Raw genomic sequence first — 19149 nt, forward strand, 5'->3', positions numbered from 1 at the left:
TAGTTGAAATTTCTTCGTGGGGCCTTCCTGGCCTCACCCACGCAACATATTTTCACCACATGTGGTGATAACGTTGTGCGGTCACCTCCTTCCTGGCTTTGACCAGGGTAGGTATGACCTCTTCCGAAATGCCTTTTCCCTTAGGATCCGGCGTTCAACCGCCATGCCGTCAAACGCAGCCGCGGTAAGTCTTGGAACAGACATGGTACTTGCTGAAGCAAGTCCCTTCTTAGCTCCCGAGGCCATTAGTCCTCTGTGAGCATCTCTTGAAGTTCCGGGTACCAAGTCCCTCTTGGCCAATCCGGAGCCACGAGTATAGTTCTTACTCCTCTACGTCTTATAATTCTCAATACCTTGGTTATGAGAAGCAGAGGAGGGAACACATACACCGACTGTTACACCCACGGTGTTACCAGGACGTCCACAGCTATCGCCTGAAGCTCTCGTGACCTGGCGCAATACCTGTCCCGTTTTTTGTTCGGGCGGGACGCCATCATGTCCACCTTTGGTCTTTCCCAACGGTTCACAATCATGCGGAAAACTTCCCGATGAAGTTCCCACTCTCCCGGGTGGAGGTCGTGCCTGCTGAGGAAGTCTGCTTCCCAGTCGTCCACTCCCGGAATGAACACTGCTGACAGTGCTATCACATGATTTTCCGCCTAGCGAAAAATCCTTGCAGTTTTGCCACTGCCCTCCTGCTTCTTGTGCCGCCCTTTCTGTTTACGTGGGCGACTGCCGTGATGTTATCCCACTGGATCAATACCGGCTGACCTTGAAGCAGAGGTCTTGCTAAGCTTAGAGCATTATAAATTTGCTCTTAGCTCCAGTATATTTATGTGGAGAGAATTCTCCAGACTTGATCACACTCCCTGGAAATTTTTTCCCTGTGTGACTGCTCCCCAGCCTCTCAGGCTGGCCTCCGTGGTCACCAGCATCCAATCCTGAATGCCGAATCTGCGGCCCTCTAGAAGATGAGCACTCTGTAATCACCACAGGAGAGACACCCTTGTCCTTGGATATAGGGTTATCCGCTGATGCATCTGAAGATGCGATCCGGACCATTTGTCCAGCAGATCCCACTGAAGAGTTCTTGCGTGAAATCTGCCGAATGGAATCGCTTCGTAATAAGCCACCATTTTTACCAGGACTCTTGTGCAATGATGCACTGACACTTTTCCTGGTTTTAGGAGGATCCCGATTAGCTCGGATAACTCCCTGGCTTTCTCCTCTGGGAGAAACACCTTTTTCTGGACTGTGTCCAGAATCATCCCTAGGACCAGCAGACGTGTCGTCGGAACAACTGCGGTTTTGGAATATTTAGAATCCACCCGTGCTGTCGTAGAACTACTTGAGATAGTGCTACTCCGACCTCCAACTGTTCTCTGGACCTTGTTCTTATCAGGAGGTCGTCCATTTTCTTTGAAGACGAATCCTCATTTCGGTCATTACCTTGGTAAGGACCCGGGGTGCCTTGGACAATCCAACGGCATCGTCTGAAACTGATAGTGACAGTTCTGTACCACGAACCTGAGGTACCCTTGGTGAGAAAGGCAAATTTTGGGACATGGAGGTAAGCATCCCTGATGTCCCGGGACACCATATAGTCCCCTTCTTCCCGGTTCGCTATCACTGCTCTGAGTGACTGCATCTGGATTTGAACCTTTGTAAGTGTTCAAATATTTCAGATTTAGAATAGGTCTCACCTAGCCTTCTGGCTTCAGTACCACCATATAGTGTGGAATAATACCCCTTTCCTTGTTGTAGGAGGGGTAATTTTATTATCACCTGCTGGGAATACAGCTTGTGAATTGTTTTCAATACTGCCTCCCTGTCGGAGGGAGACATTGGTACAGCAGACTACAGGAACCTGCGAGGGGGAAACGTCTCGACATTCCAATCTGTACCCCTTGGATACTACTTGTAGGATCCAGGGGTCCTGTACGGTCCCAGCGTCATGCTGAGAACTTGGTAGAAGCGGTGGAGGGCTTCTGTTCCTGGGAATGGGCTGCCTGCTGCAGTCTTCTTCCCTTTCCTCTATCCCTGGGCAGATATGACTCTTATAGGGACGAAAGGACTGAGGCTGAAAAGACGGTGTCTTTTTCTGCAGAGATGTGACTTAGGGTAAAAAACGGTGGATTTTCCAGCAGTTGCCATGGCCACCAGGTCCCATGGACCGACCCCAAATAATTCCTCCCCTTTATACGGCAATACATCTTTGTGCCGTTTGGAATCTGCATCACCTGACCACTGTCGTGTCCATAAACATCTTCTTGCAGATATGGGCATCGCATTTACTCTTGATGCCAGAGTGCAAATATCCCTCTGCGCATCTCGCATATATAGAAATGCATCCTTTAAATGCTCTATAGTCAATAAAATACTGTCCCTGTCAAGGGTATCAATATTTTTAGTCAGGGAATCCGACCAAGCCACCTCAGCTCTGCACATCCAGGCTGAGGCGATCGCTGGTCGCAGTATAACACCAGCATGTGTGTGTATACTTTTTAGGATATTTTCCAGCCTCCTATCAGCTGGCTCCTTAAGTACGGCCCTATCTGTAGATGGTACCGCCACTTGTTCTGATAAGCATGTGAGCGCCTTATCCACCCTAAGGGGTGTTTCCCAACGCGCCCTAACTTTTGGCGGGAAAGGGTATACCGCCAATAATTTTCTATCGGGGGAAACCCACGCATCATCACACACTTCATTTAATTTATCTGATTCAGGAAAAACTACAGGTAGTTTTTTCACATCCCACATAATACCCTTTTTTGTGGTACTTGTAGTATCAGAAATATGTAACACCTCCTTCATTGCCCTTAACGTGTGGCCCTAAAGGAAAATACGTTTGTTTCTTCACCGGCGACACTGAAATCAGTGTCCGTGTCTGGGTCTGTGTCGACCGACTGAGGTAAATGGGCGTTTTACAGCCCCTGACGGTGTTTGAGATGCCTGGACAGGTACTAATTTGTTCGCCGGCCGTCTCATGTCGTCAACCGGCTTGCAGCGTGTTGACATTATCACGTAATTCCATAAATAAGCCATCCATTCCGGTGTCGACTCCCTAGAGAGTGACATCACCATTACAGGCAATTTGCTCCGCCTCCTCACCAACATTTACCTCATACATGTCGACACACACGTACCGACATACAGCACACACATAGGGAATGCTCTGATAGAGGACAGGACCCACTAGCCCTTTGGGGAGACAGAGGGAGAGTTTGCCAGCACACACCAAAACGCTATAATTATACAGGGACAACCTTTATATAAGTGTTCCTCCCTTATAGCATTTTAATATATATTCATATCGCCAAATCAGTGCCCCCCCTCTCTGTTTTAACCCTGTTTCTGTAGTGCAGTGCAGGGGAGAGCATGGGAGCCTTCCCACCAGCATTTCTGTGAGGGAAAATGGCGCTGTGTGCTGAGGAGAATAGGCCCTGCCCCCTTTTCGGCGGGCTTCTTCTCCGGAGTCTGTGATATCTGGCAGGGGTTAAATACATCCATATAGCCTCAAGGGCTATATGTGATGTATTTTTCGCCATACAGGTATTATACATTGCTGCCCAGGGCGCCCCCCCCCGCGCCCTGCACCCTCCGTGACCGCTGTGTGAAGTGTGCTGACAACAATGGCGCACAGCTGCAGTGCTGTGCGCTACCTGATGAAGACTGAAAGTCTTCTGCCGCCTGGTTCCGGACCTCTTCAATCTTCAGCATCTGCAAGGGGGGTCGGCGGCGCGGCTCCGGGACGAACCCCAAGGCGAGACCTGTGTTCCGACTCCCTCTGGAGCTAATGGTGTCCAGTAGCCTAAGAAGCCAATCCATCCTGCACGCAGGTGAGTTCACTTCTCTCCCCTAAGTCCCTCGATGCAGTGAGCCTGTTGCCAGCAGGACTCACTGAAAATAAAGAACCTAAAAACTTTTTCTAAGCAACTCTTTAAGAGAGCCACCTAGATTGCACCCTGCTCGGACGGGCACAAAAACCTAACTGAGGCTTGGAGGAGGGTCATAGGGGGAGGAGCCAGTACACACCATGTGATCCTAAAAGCTTACTTTTTGTGCCCTGTCTCCTGCGGAGCCGCTATTCCCCATGGTCCTGACGGAGTCCCCAGCATCCACTAGGACGTTAGAGAAAAGTATTTTCCCTTATGCTACATACATCATTTTCTATATGCTGTAATGATGACATATAAATGTTAGTTAATGTTTTGCCAATACCTTTGTCACTACCCTTTTTAGAACCCATGCAAATACCCTTGCCAGCTGCTCTTTCCCTCACCCCTTCTCCACCCCAATTTAGCTCACTACCACCATCTTTACTATTCTCGCTGCATGACCCATAGTTTCTAACTAAACCCCCCCCAGGCTCCTAGTTTAAAAGCTCCACCAACCTACTAACCATCCTTTCCCCCAGCACCGCAGTTCCCTCCTCATTCAGGTGCAATCCATCCCGACAAAAAAGACGGCACCTGACTGAGAAGTCCGCCCAGTGTTCCAGGAACACAAACCCCTCCTTCCTACACAGGTCTTTAAGCCACACATTCACCTCCCTGATCTCCCTCTGCTTCCCTGGGCTAGCGCGTGGCACTGGTAATATTTCAGAGAATATTACATTAGATATCCTTTTTAGTTTCTGGTCTAAGTACCTATAATCTTTCTTAAGGACATCCCACCTACCGCTAACTTTGTCGTTGATGCTGACGTGCACCAAGACCGCCGGGTCTTTCCGAGCCCTTCCCAACAATCTATCTACCCGGTTCGCGATGTGACTTTTCTCAGAAAAGCAGGGTGCAGGAGCCAGGAGAGCAGAGGTGGGCCCATGAAGCTGGAGCTCGCGAACATTAAACATTACTTGTGATATTTCCAATTCTGCGTGGAAATATTCTTACAAAAGATTAAAAACGCCCCACATTTTATGAACCATGTCACTCATATCCATTCTAATGACTTTTGCCAACACTGGATTATTTTCTGCCCATGCTACTTAGCTGGGTACTTACTAAGTGCTTTTTTTTTTTTTTTGAAGGTGCTAAAACCGACGTGACTTGCTGGATACCTTTACAATCTGATTGGTTTTATTTGCAAAAAATTATTTTATTTAAACCACCTTAGTAAAAATAAAATATACTTCTGTGATCAGTGGGCAAACATTTATATATAAATGAGTAGTTTCAAGAAACTTCTTAGAAGAAATACACAATTTGAGCCTGCAATGGTAACAGAGATCTCCTGAGGTTGTGCGACAGTGAATGCCCATACCTTATAGCACAATGCCGGGTGCGCACTGCAGCTCCCCCTCCACACGTCCGGGAACACGGAGACCAGCTCTGCCATGAACCCCACTCATTGCTGGACCTCAGAGGTGGACTATGCTCGGGGCCAAACCAGTTGACAGCTCCTCTCTGAAAGGGCACCCTCTGCACCTAATGAAAGCAAACACTGAGCAAAGGCACTTTCAGCTAAAAAAGATGCTCTTTAAATCTGTAATTGTAGAACATGAAATGTTGTTTCACAGCTGGAGACTACCGTTGTTATGTAATGGAGGCTTTGCCTGTCTGCAACAACAGGAAATCCAAACATGATCTTCATCTCAGTGCATGACAGTGCTATAGGGTGTCAATGCCTCCAGGCATGCAGCAGTGCCCTATAGGATAAGGCCCAGTGTGTTTACAAAGACAGTGTTGTGAAACAGGAGCTTGGGGTGTCTCTATCTGGTAAGAATGTGTTATGGAACAGACAGCCCTGATCTATCTCAAGTGAAAAAACACTTGTCTTTTATTTCCAAAGCCTGTAAAACATGGATTTGCTGGATGAAAAGCAAACAATATGCCAAAACAGTAAAATAATCATAACAAGTTGGTAAAATCAGCTTAATGGCCTGTTGACAGGAGCTTCAGATTACCCCACTTTGCTGCAATATGCTCTCACCGCCAATAAATGCAAATTAAGATTTTAAAGGAACAGAACATTCTACCATCTTGTGTCTTTCCACAGTATTCCATATAGCTACATTCTAAAACTCCTGTGTCTGTGACTTTCTGTAAGGCGGTAATATAAATGGATCTACAGTTCTGTGGCTGAACCAATACTCAGCCTATTAAGTAACTATGAAATCGGTAACATCAGAGAGGAATGAGGCATTATTAAGCTTCACTCTCAAGGGTGCTGATCAAAGCCATACAATTGCTGCCTATATTTTGTGTAGACGACAAATACATTACATGTTGTTTTATGATGCACCCTTAATAAGACAACAAGACCTGTATTACATTGTTCCTTTGTACTCAACAACTGTCCAGAATATTTAAATCTAGGCAACAATATTTTCAGCATTATCTAGAATAGTGGTTCTTAAGTGTAGTCCTTGAGTACCCCAACAGGTCATGTTTTCAGGATTTCTATCTGTGGAAACAGGTGGGATAATTACGGACCAAGCAAAACAGATGAACACACCAATATTTAATTAAAGAAACACAGTAAATCTGAAATATTGGGGGTACTTGAAAACCACTGATCTAGAACACAAATTACAATGATTACCAAAGCCTATTTATTTCTACTTTTCCCTTGATCCCAAATCTGCTTAATAAAAATTACTATTTGGGTAATTGTGGCTTCAAAAGAAGGGGAAAAGGACAACAGATTAAATAATACAGCATGTTTTGTTAATCCTGAATAATTCATAATTGGGGAGGTGGCAGGATGTAAAAATATAAAATATAATAATACTACATTAAACAGGTTGTGAAAAAACACCTTAATAAATGTGGGTAGGAGGAGTTTATTTAAGTAAATAATATTGCTCCCATCTTCCAAGGTACATGATCTTATTTACAAGGATGAAGCATATAGACTTTGACCCATCTCTAATAGCTCTGCCCTTTGTGCTAACCTGTAACATCGGAGAACTATAAGATGGTGACATGTACACATCTCAGGCAGCTCGTGGAAATGTAAAATAACTCAGTAATAAACATTTATTTTCAACGTCATCTGAAGAGTACAGATTATTATAGAAAGCATTTATGTATTCTGTGCAACTAGTTAAAAGTGAAATATTTCACATTGCCATTCATTGTTTGCAGAAATCCAATAATATCGGTATTGTTAGAGGGATAGTAATACCCGATGCACTAAGGCTAAACACAATAATTAGGACTGACACCTATAACTAAATTGTTGAATGTCTTGCCCACAGGCTTTCTCTTAGGGAATATCAGTAAAAGTGTATGGCCCATACACAATGTAATGTGAATCCAAATAGGTCTAAGAACAACCTAATTGGAAGTCACTACTATAGTATGGATGGACACATTAAGAGTTACGGAGTGGATGTGACACCTGATTGGACAGTTACATCTCTTGACCAATCATAAAACAGAACTACACTTACTTTTTAATTCCAGTGCTGGAATATTACCACCAGCCAGACAGTCCTCCCATTATTGTTTAATGCTCTCTGCAAGTGGGGATAAAATGAGGCGTGTACCGGGGATCCCGGAGGTCAGAATGCCGGTGGGGGTGGGTGGGTGGCGAGGAAACAAGCCCCCTGCCACGAGTTCTATTCCCACTCTATGGGTGTCGAGGACACCTACGAGTGGGACTACTCCCTGTTGGTCGGCATGCCGACCGTCGGGATTGTAGGGGTGCAGGATTTAGGTGGAGGTAATGTGACCAGCGGTCTCCTGACCGCGGGTCACATAACTACATTCCAACAAAATGCTATGGTACATAATATGTAGAGCTACTGTAAATGTAATAGCCCGGGAGTTGCCGGAGATGCAGGACTTTGTTGCTTTAAAAAAACAGGCAGACTCGCACAATCAATTACAAGGCAAAATCAGGTTGGTTTTGCCTTGTAAATGATTGTTGCTTTAATAAAACGGGCAGACCCGCACAAAGTCCCGCACCTCCAGCAGCTCGAAGGCTATTACATTTAGCCCGTAAAGTTGGTTGCCCTATGCTTATACAGAAAGGAAAGGAAAATAATAGCATAGACATTAGTTTAAAAATTAGGGTGACTCAAAAAGTGTCCATTACATGTAAACCTGATGATGCTCCTACAATGTCACTATACAATATAATGTCACCTCCCTTTTTGCGATGTTGACAAAACCACCCTGAATAAATATCAGTGATAATGTTTAAAGCATGAACTGCTTAGTTATGTGAACACTGCCCTGGCTATGAGAAAAATCATTATATTATCAAACGGTTTCAATGGACCACAGAATAAGGATATTGTTAAACCTAAACTGACAACTGAATAGCACATATAACAATGATAAAGGCTATTTTTCTTGTAAATGCTTGGATGGACAAAAACAAATAAAAAAAAACCCAGATAGCATGAGAATGCTTTTAATAACATAATCTCATTATGATTAGTAGTAGAGAAAGAATTTATGCAAAGTTAATCAAACAGGCACCTATTTACTGTACCTGGCAGAAGGATGGTATGATAGGGAGGACCAAAACCACATATAGAGTAGTCAAACATCGACATATCAACCTGAAAGGGGAAACGAACATAGTAAGTATATGTAGGCTTTCAATCAATTGAAAGAGAGAAAAAAAAAAAAGGAGTGGAATAACCAATTCCAATAAGATGTGCTGAAGAAGCAACTTAAACACACAGAAATATGCATATCTAAGTTCATATAACATGCAAAAACGAAAAGAACAAATGTGAATCCTAAATGATAAAAGAGCTTTTCAGCAGATGATTGCAAGTTACGTTCCTCAGCTGTCAACATTTTAAGCACTGAAAGGCTATGCTGTTCTTCAGTAACCTTTAGCGGGGACTATGGAGGGATGTGGTATGATATATCGATGACGTGAGAATGCCAACATTCATCACATAGACAGCAATGAAATATTGACATGTCAGAATGTTGACATATCATCCGAGTGGTCACTTACTTGCTCCAATCGCCTTCAACAGCTTCAGCGCCACTTCCAAGTCATGTGACTATCACTTCCAGAACACTCCTCTGATCCCCCAGCATCCACAATCCCTCCATTTAGTACCTAACCCTAAACCCCCCTCACCCAAATCCTGCAGCCCAACCCTCCCATCATACAGCTGAAACCTAATGACAATGTTGACATATTACATGTCGAAATTTTAACAATTTTGACATTATAACTGTCGACATTGTGGGGTAAACACTATGACTGACGACACTGCAAATGTCAAACTAATGGCTATGTCCCACTTTGGGAAACACAGGAAAAATGGCTCAACAACAAACTTCGCCTTCACGATACCCTGCGTAAGGTCTATGAAGATATGGGCCTTGTATAAGTTTTGGTAAGTCAGACGATACAGAATAATAATAATAATAATAATAATAATATTATTATATCTACATAAATAATAAAATAGCATTGAAGCTACATGGTCTAATAAAATGTTACAAATTCACTACATTACAGAACTATGCAAACAGTGTTTATTGACATCTGTGGCACACAGAAAGGAAGGGTCCACCAACAATTTAAGAAAGGACTTTCTAAGTGATCTCACTTGTGAGGGTACCCCCCCCCCACCCCAGATGTCAGCCTGATTTTGATGGATCCTCAGTGCACAAACCTGTGGACTAGACCTACTGCATAAGCACTTGGCTCAGCAATGTATTTCCTCTCCAGAGATATAATCCAGAGGAACCATAATCATCAATCAAAATCCGCAATAAGTGCAGCCTCAGGCCTAGTTATAAGAAGTAATTGAATAGCTGCTAAGAATAAGAAGTAATTGAATAGCTGCCAGAACTTAGCCTACTAAATTGAATCGATCCATAGGAATCTTAAATATGGTTTTATTTTATTGAATGGACTTAGAAAAATTATATACAGTATTACGTAACAACATCCTAATAGATTCCCACAATAGTGTCCTCTTGGTGTGGGATGTCCCAGTGAAGAGGTCAATTGGCCCCACTTACCTTTAAAAATGTAACCTCCCTTTGGCTCCACCTTTGGACAGTCCATTTTGAGTCCATTAATGAGCTCTTTAGACGAAGGATGTAAACGCAAAGGGGGTGATTCAGACCTGATCGCTGGGCTGCTAAATTTGTTATGCTGTGTTCAGATAGTCGCCACCCAAGTGTATATTCGCCGTGCAAGTGTGCGATCACATGTGTACGCCGAGCTGTAAAAAATCCCTAAGGCAGCGGACAGCTGCAAATCTGTTCGCACCTCACTCACCATTGAATGATTTTTCCAATGTGTGTGCAGCCTGTGCGCAGCCCTTGGACTTACTCCTACAGTGCGATCAGAACAGGCTGATCCAGGCCGGAGCGGATATCACATGCCCTCCCTGAAAACGCCTGTGTTATCCTTGACACTCACAGAAAATGGGCCGTTACCAACCACAAATGGCCTCTTCCCGTCACTCACCTTACGAACGCCCGTTGTCGCTGTCCGGCGATGTCTGTTTGGCGTAGCGTGTGCACATGGCGGTGCATGCGCAGTCTATTGCTGATCGCCTGCTGTGCGAAAATGCACAGCAACGATCAGGTCTGAATCAACCCCAAAGTCCAGATAGTACCTGTTGGCGGCGAGGAATCAGTTACAGGACAATCTTACTCTTATCTCAGTGGTCACCAGACACTCCCCTCTACCATGTAATAGTTGCCATTGTCCTGACCTTGAATAAAACACAGCTCCAATCTTGGTGTATCCACTGCACTGCACACTATGGCATCCGAATCTAACATACCCTAGGGCAGCAGAAATAAAACAACTCTGGCTGCTGATAGAAGGCATGAATAGTGAATGAAACAGACAAAACAAACTGCAAGGATAAAGCAATAACGGTGCTGTGATTCCAAGTGGTGTTGGGATTCCGATGCTGGTCACCTGACCGCCGGCATCAACACCACCGGGATGCTGACCGCATCCCCTTCAGAGTATCAGCACAGCACGTACAATTTCATTGTTTTCTGGGTCAAAACATTAACTACTGATATAATTGAGGCACAAACATGCATGTTCCGTCAGTCATGTCTACTGCATAGGAGACCTGTATACTATAGTGAGAGACAATAAGCAAACTTTTACAATTCAAGTTAGCAGTGACCAATAGCTATATATTTTGACTAACATCATTGCAAAATATACGTTATGGTAAGTACTTCCTGTTGATAACGGTATTTCTCCTAAGTCCAAAGGATCCACAGGATAACAATGGGATATGATGAAGCGACAGCGGATTTGCACCAATCGGTCAAAGCTTTTCCGGCCTCCCAGCATGCAACGGGCCCGTCCATATATCCCCGCCTCCTTGCTCAGGCAAATCAGTTGTATAACAAAGCTCAAGGCAGGAGCATCATAGATAGCCCTAATCAGGCGATAAGAACACACATGCACACCCTTCCCTACAAGAAGGAAGAGGTTAGTGAGTAAAAGGATCCTCAAATCAGGTGCGTCAGGGTGGGATCCCTGTGGACTTAGGAGAAATACCGTTATCAACGGTAAGTTCTTACCATAACGTATATTTCTCCGGCAGGGTCCACAGGTTATCCACAGGATAACATTGGGATTTCCCAAAGCAATTTAATGGTGGAGACGCTCCTGATTGGACAGGAGAATCCTTCGCCCGAATTCAGCATCATGAGAGGCAAAGGTATCCAAGGCATAATGTTTAATGAATGTGTTAATGGAAGACCATGTGGCTGCCTTACATATCTGTTCTGATGAAGCACCACATTGTGCTGACCATGAAGGACCTACCTTACGAGTAGAGTGAGCAGAGACATTAGCCGGAACAGGGAGATCACCATGAGAATATGCTTCTGAAAACATCATCCGAAGCCATCTTCCCAGTGTCTGCTTATCAGCAGGCCATCCTCTCTTGTCAAAAATACGTAGAGAATGAAGAGAGAATCTGTCTTTCTGATGGCACTGGTACGATCCACGTAGATCCTTAAGGCACGGACCACGTCCAGCGATGCATCTCCCGCAGAAAGGCCCGGTACCTGGAAAGCCGGGACTACAATTTCTTCATTGAGGTGGAATTTAGACACCACCTTAGGAAGATACCCAGATTTAGTCCTGAGAACTGCTTTATCTGGATAGAAAATCAGAAATGGGGAATGACATGATAATGCTCCTAAATCTGATACTCTTTTAGCTGACGACATAGCCATTAAAAAGAGAACTTTAGCTGTCAACCATTTGAGATCCACTTTATTAATTGGTTAAACGGGGCAACTTGAAGGGCTTTCAGGACTAGAATTAAGTCCCAAGGCACTGTAGGAGGAACAAAAGGAAGTTGAATGCGCAGCATTCCCTAGAAAAAAGTACGCACATCCTGTAAATTGGCAATTTTCTTTTGGAACCATACAGTCAATGCCGATACTTGCACTCTCAAGGAAGCCACCTTCAAACCTTTATCCATCCCTGCCTGAAGGAATGCTAAGACCCTGGAAATTCTGAAAGATTTAGGGTCCACTTTCCGTTCACTGCACCAATGAATATAGGTTTGCCATATTCGGTGATAAATGCGAGCTGAGGAAGGTTTCCTTGCTCTGTGCATAGTTTTAAATACCTGTTGTGATAATCCTCCAGACTTCAGGATAGAGGTTTCAAGAGCCACGCCGTCAAAGACAGTCGATCCAGATGTCTGTGATAACAAGGACCCTGCATCAGTATATCTGGACGTTGAGGGTGCAGAAGTGAAACATCCAGCGACATCCTAGGCAGATCTGTGTACCAATGTCTTCTGGGCCAAGCCGGAGCTATTAGTATCACGGTATATTTTCCTTGCTTTATCTTTCTCACCACCCTGGGAAATAGGGTGATTGGAGGAAACACATAAGCCAGATGAAAATCCCATCTCACCTACAGGACATCCACAAAGATCGCTCTGGGATCCTTTGTTTTTGACCCCTGTGTGAGTACTTTGTTGTTCAGCCAGGACGCTATGAGATTTATCTCTGGCAACCCCCACTTGTCTACTAGAGTCTGGAAGATCTCCAGGTGTAGAGCCCATTCGCTTGCCTGAATGGCATGTCGACTGAGAAAGTCCGCTTCCCAGTTTAGGACTCCCAGAATGAACACTACGGACAAGGCTGGATGATGAAGTTCTGCCCACTTTAGTATGTGACTTAACTCCTTCATCGCTTTTCAACTGCGAGTTCCTCCTTGATGGTTGAGCGGATCTGGAATGGTTTTCCCCGAAGAATGTCCTTTGCCTGAATCAGTGCCCGAAGTTCCAATATGTTTATTGGCAGGCAACTTTCTTCCCTGGTCCATTGCCCCTGAAAACACAACCTTCCTGACACTGCTCCCCAGCCCTGGAGACTGGCGTCTATCATCAGAATTTCCCAACCTGATATCCAAGAGTCTCCCCTTTTCCAAATGGGATGTCTGTAGCCACCAGGCTAATGACCTTCTTACTTCTATCGTAAGAAACATAGGGGGTAATTCCACGTTGATCGCAGCATCAAATTTGTTAGCAGTTGGGCAAAACCATTTGCACTGCAGGTGTGGCAGATATAACATTTGCAGGGAGAGTTAGATTTGGGTGGGGTGTGTTCAAACTGAAATCTAAATTACAGTGTAAAAATAAAGCAGTCAGTATTTACCCTGCACATAAACAAAATAACCCACCTAAATCTAACTCTCTCTGCAAATGTTATGTTATATCTGCCGCCCCTGCAGTGCACATGGTTTTGCCCAACTGCTAACAAATTTGCTGCTGCGATCAACTCGGAATTACCACCATAGTCTGTGTTTTTATCGTCTGATGCAACCCATTCTATTTGGCAAGAATACAGAGGCCTCGAGTGGAATTGTGCATACTCCACCATGTCGAATGTTGACACCATCAAACCCATCACGCGCATTGCTGCGTGAATGGATACCTTTTGACTGTGTAACAAGTCTTGAATCCTTGACTGGACCATGGATATCTTGTTCAGAGGTAAAATTACTCTCTGAAGACTTGAATCCAGTACAGCCCCTAAGTGAGTCATCTGTTGTGATGGAACCAGAGACGATTTTGCCCAATTTATGAGCCACCCATGCCTTTGCAGACACGTTATTGTCTGTTGCAGATGACATAAGAGCAAATCCTGCATCTGTACCAGGATTAAAAGATCGTCGAGGTATGGAAAAATGCTTATCCCCTGCTGGTGGAGATAAGCTGCCATTACCACCATAATCTTGGTAAATACTCTGGGAGCTGTGGCTAACCCAAAAAGTAGGGCCTGGAACTGAAAATGCTGTTGGAGGATAGCGAATCTGAGATAGCACCGATGGGACAGTGCTATAGGCACATGTAGGTAAGCCTCCTGTATATCCAGGGATACCATATAATCCCCTGGCTCCATGGCCAAATTGATGTAACGCAACGTCTCCATGTGAAACCGAGGTACCTAAATGTATTTGTTCAGTACTTTGAGATTAAGAATGGGCCGAAATGACCCATTTGGCTACTGAACTAAAAACAGGTTGGAGTAAAAACCCTGTCCTCGTTGTGCAGGAGGAACTGGAATGACACTCCTGACTGAAGCAATTTCTGAACTGCTTCCAACAAAGCCCTGGCCTTCGTCTCTACCCGAGACGGGCTGGTACAAAAAACCCTTCGAGGAGGGTGCTTCCTGAAGGCAAAAGCATAACCTAGAGATACTGCTTCCTGCACCCAGGCATCTGTTGTAGACCCGCACCATCAGGCTAATGGTTTATTATCTGTTTTGCCAACCGGTCCTCTGATAGCTCCCCAGAAGCTATAAAAAATTTCCCCTCCAATGCATCAGCCCAGGCAGCTACTGTCTTTGCCATCCAAGCTGAAGCCATGGCTGGCCTAATGACTGCCCCAGACAGGAAAAAAATGTTTTTTAGAAAACCATCCACTCTCCTATCCGTGACATTATTTAATGATGTTGAAGGCAAAGATAATGTAGATTTTCACGCTAATCGAATTACATGCGTATCTACTTTAGGAGCCACCTTCCTTTTAAAACAACCCCCAGCTGGAAGAGGATAATTGGAATTCCATTTCTTAGGAATTCTAAACTTCTTATTGGGTGTAGCGCAAGCCTCTTCCATAATTTCCGCCATCTGATCTGACCCTGGAAACTCAGTCTTAACTGTTTTGAGACTTTTAAACACAGGTGACTTGGTTATCTTTTGAGAAGCTGCTGCTGGAAGTTATACATCATAGGTGGGGAGGCACATGTAAGGGTTAATAGTGTAACTTATCCCTGGTACAGGAGTTGGAGGAATTATCCTTTCAGCTATACCGGATAAAGTCTGTGCAAACATAGCCCAAGGTGGAACCATCTGCACCCAAGTCTGCCTTGTATTTTTTCATTAACCCCTGGTGAAAGCTAAAACAATTTGCACACAAACCATCCTGAACCAGATCCTGAGAGGATAACACAGCTTTGCAAGACAAACATGGTATGAGTGTTGGTGTTGCTGTGAGTGTACCTTCCTCACCTTTGCCGCTCTTAGACATAAATAATCAACACTTCCAGTGTACTACACAAATTTGTGACTGTAATTACTTTAAATTTCTTAAAGTGATATACAATCCGACCCTACCCATGCACCAGCATTGAGGATCGGAATACACAAACTGACAGAAATAAAGTAAAGTCAGCAATCACATTAGCAGTCAGTCACATGCTATACATTAGTATATAATGAACACATCATCAACTACATTTTAAATATGTAGGAGAACATATTACTACATCATGTTTAAACAGATCTAACATATTCAGACGCATAGCGAAAGAAACAACAGTAAATATATACAGACTCATATGCAATAGGCACTAACTATAGGTACTCAAAGGGTAGATAGAGACTTAGTGCTGTGTAACCCGTACTCAGTAGAGTGGGATAAAGGGAGACTCACCTCGCTTCCAAGACCGATCAATACATTAGCGAACACTGAGTGGATCCAGACGCTACTAGTGTACACTGCCGCTCCATGAACCTATAGTGAACACAGACGCTCAGTGAACACAGACGCACCAGTCACACAGCCACCTATGCTGCGACTGGGTCCTCTACGTGTACAGCGTCTGAGATGGAAGCGGGAAACAGTTCACGGAGGGAAACTCGGAGGAAACTGGTCATGAACCAGGAGGAGTGGTGACCAGGAAAGCGTCCGACTCCCCACTGCTGACATCAACCCTTGGGATCGCGGCCTCATACTATTCCTGGAGCCTCTGATCCCTAATGCCTAGCGCTGGTGTACCCAGGGTGGCTGCCGTGTCAGCGACTGTTTGGTGGTCTCCACCCAAAACACAGCGGCTGTGTTCGTATTCCCCTTCTAAGCAGAACTGATGCCTTACCTTTTCCCCGTGCTCCGGCCACAGCCTGGTAACATCTCCTGGACCTGCTAGTATATCCGACACAGACGCCCGCCGAAACAGCACTGTACTCGTGGGTAATCGTTGTCGCGACCCTGCGGAGACTTGTTGGAGGCACTCTTTCTAAAAGGTACATATAAGACGCTGTTTAGAAAGATCACTCAAAAAAATAAAAAATAATACTATAAAAATAAAATATGAAAGCTTATGGTTGCTAAAAACCAGCATCCCTCTGACCATAGTCCGGCTACTGCCGCCCCAAGCAAAAAACTGATTTGCCTGAGCAAGGAGGCGGGAATATATGGACGGGCCCGTTGCATGCTGGGAGGCCGGAAAAGCTTTGACAGATTGGTGCAAATCCGCTGTCGTATCCCATTGTTATCCTGTGGATAACCTGTGGACCCTGCCGGAGAAAATAATAATAATAATAAAAATTGTGCTACATTTTGCCATTGATAATTTGTATTGGTCAGCAAGAAGCAACAGTCATCAGCACCATCAGAAATGCTTAAACGCAGCGATGGGCCTCAGACGTCCTCCAAGCTTCACTTGCAGCATCCATATCCTTCCTGCTCTTTAGCCAAATTTCTCAGCTTTTGCTAGTAATGCTGGTTTAAAATGCACGGAGACAGATTATTACAGATAGATGTCTTTCGTTGATTAAATGTATTGAGTTAGCTTATTTCTGAGATTGATAACAAGCTACCCTTTTGAAGGTTAGAGGGCCGCCATATGCAGCCCTTGAAAAGTATCAGGTTGCCCATCACTGAAATAAAACACAATTGACCTCAGTTCCTGTAACACAAAGTCAAAACAGCCTGTTAGATTCAAATCAACATGAAAGAAACGTTCCTTATGTGGGAGATTACTCACTAAATGAATTGCACTAAAAAGGTTCGGACTTTGTTGTTGCATGAGTGATTGACAAGGGGAAACTACAAAGTCATGAAGGGACAATTTAAAACCTTAAAATTACACTAACAAGCTTGCTGGGCGGAGGGGGGGGGGGGGGGGGGAACCTCCCAAAACTAAAAATTAGAGAAATATGCGACAAAGCAATGTGGGAACGGGACAAAGCGCGGCAGCCGAGAGTAGGGGGGGGGGGGGGGGGGGGGGAGGGACACGTATCAGACAGTCCTTGTTAGTGAGTTATTTATGAAGACTGTAAAGCTTTAAATGGAGATTACTAAACAGACAATAAAGACGCCAACTCGACTGCCCCTGTTAATCATGTGAATTAATAATAATAATAATAATAATTCATAATTTTATTTATATAGCGCTCTTTTTCCAAACAGGACTCAAGGCGCTTTACAAGGTTCTGGGCTTCTTTGGTTCCAGTGAGCCCATACCCACTTGTGCTTGCAGCCGCCCACATGTTGGTCTATTATTATAATCATCATTGTTTGTTAGGTGCTACAAGGTGTAAAAAGCGCCATAGAAGAAGAGGGAGACAAAGACAAAGCCTAAAACGATGCACAACAGCAAGTACAAAGCATAAATACAAACACTGGGTACAATTCACTGTAGCTAGCTAGTCAGACAGTGTCAGTCATTGGATGGGAGGAGCAGCACTGGTGGTAAAGACAGTGGAAAGGAAAAACTGAGATGGACTAAGCAGCTGGAGGGTGAAAATTTAAACCAGAACCCATTTGACATGTGGTGTCCCCAATGTTTTACTAATGCCAGTGGATAACCAGCCTGTTAGTGGAAGTACACAAATATGGGAACATGTTACTTCTGCGTAAACAAGTAATGAGTCAACATCAAGGTTACTATTTAAATCTTATGTATGAGGTTGTCTGTTTGCACAGCTATTACATCTGACAAGGTATTTTTCTGTAGACATATCAATCATCCTTTTCACCCCTATGGGAGTGTTTCTTCACCTACTGAGATTATACAAACAAAAAAGAAAAAGCAGAAAATTTTGAAATGTCTACATTCCACCGTGGTGATAGCCAGTCAGATAGCATACAGAACGCTGCTATTCCTTTTACCTATACATATATAACAGAAAAAACACTGATTTGCGCTTCTGTATTTATTTGCACATTGCATATACTGTGCTTTCACGAAGAATGTGGCATCCAGGTTTAGGTTTGACAGAAGAGGATATATGTATGTCTTATGTTTTAACCAATAATACATACAGTGCATCCAGAAAATATTCACAGCGCTTCACTTTTTCCATTTTGTTATGTTACAGCCTTATTCCAAAAGCGAATAAATTAATTTTTCCCCTCAAAATTCTACACACAATACCCCATTATGACAACATGAAAAAAGTGTTTTTGAGATTTTTTCTAATTTATTAAAAATAAAAAACTAAGAAATCACATGTACATAAGTATTCACAGCCTTTGCTATATACTTTGTTGATGCACTTTTGGCAGCAATTACAGCCTCAAGTCTTTTTGAATATGATGCCACAAGCTTGGCACACCTATCTTTGGTCAGCTTCACCCATTCCTCTTTGCAGCACCTCTCAAAGCTCCATCAGGTTGGATGGGAAGCGTCAGTGCACATCCATTTTCAGATCTCTCCAGAGATATTCAATCGGCTTCAAGTCTGGCCTCTGGCTGGGCCACTCAAGGACATTCACAGAGTTGTCCCGAAGCCACTCTTGATATCTTGGCTGTGTGCTTGGGGTCGTTGTCCTGCTCAAAGATGAACCGTCGGCCCAGTCTGAGGTCAAGAGTGCTTTGGAGCAGGTTTTCATCCAGGAAGTCTGTATATTGTTGAATTAATCTTTCCCTCTATCCTGGCTAGTCTCCCAGTTCCTGCAGCTGAAAAACATCCCCACAGCATG

General features: G+C 44.1%; 1 protein-coding gene across 3 annotated transcripts in view; it reads right to left on the reverse strand.

Moving 5' to 3' along the window:
* Positions 1-19149, reverse strand: part of LOC134931960 (ADAMTS-like protein 5) — a 123946-nt gene that overhangs the window by 58124 nt on the left and 46673 nt on the right. For 2 of the 3 annotated variants that reach the window (XM_063925870.1, XM_063925868.1), the window contains exons 2-3: positions 8446-8515; positions 5263-5426 (exon numbers count right to left, since the gene is read on the reverse strand). In XM_063925870.1, the coding sequence (XP_063781940.1) occupies positions 5263-5426; positions 8446-8515 (234 nt within the window). Of the gene's footprint in view, positions 1-5262; positions 5427-8445; positions 8516-16319; positions 16461-19149 lie in introns of all 3 variants that reach the window. The other variant, XM_063925869.1, reaches the window with a different exon arrangement.

The sequence above is a fragment of the Pseudophryne corroboree genome, chromosome 6 (genome assembly GCF_028390025.1).
Source record: "Pseudophryne corroboree isolate aPseCor3 chromosome 6, aPseCor3.hap2, whole genome shotgun sequence".
NCBI classification, from domain to species: domain Eukaryota; kingdom Metazoa; phylum Chordata; class Amphibia; order Anura; family Myobatrachidae; genus Pseudophryne; species Pseudophryne corroboree.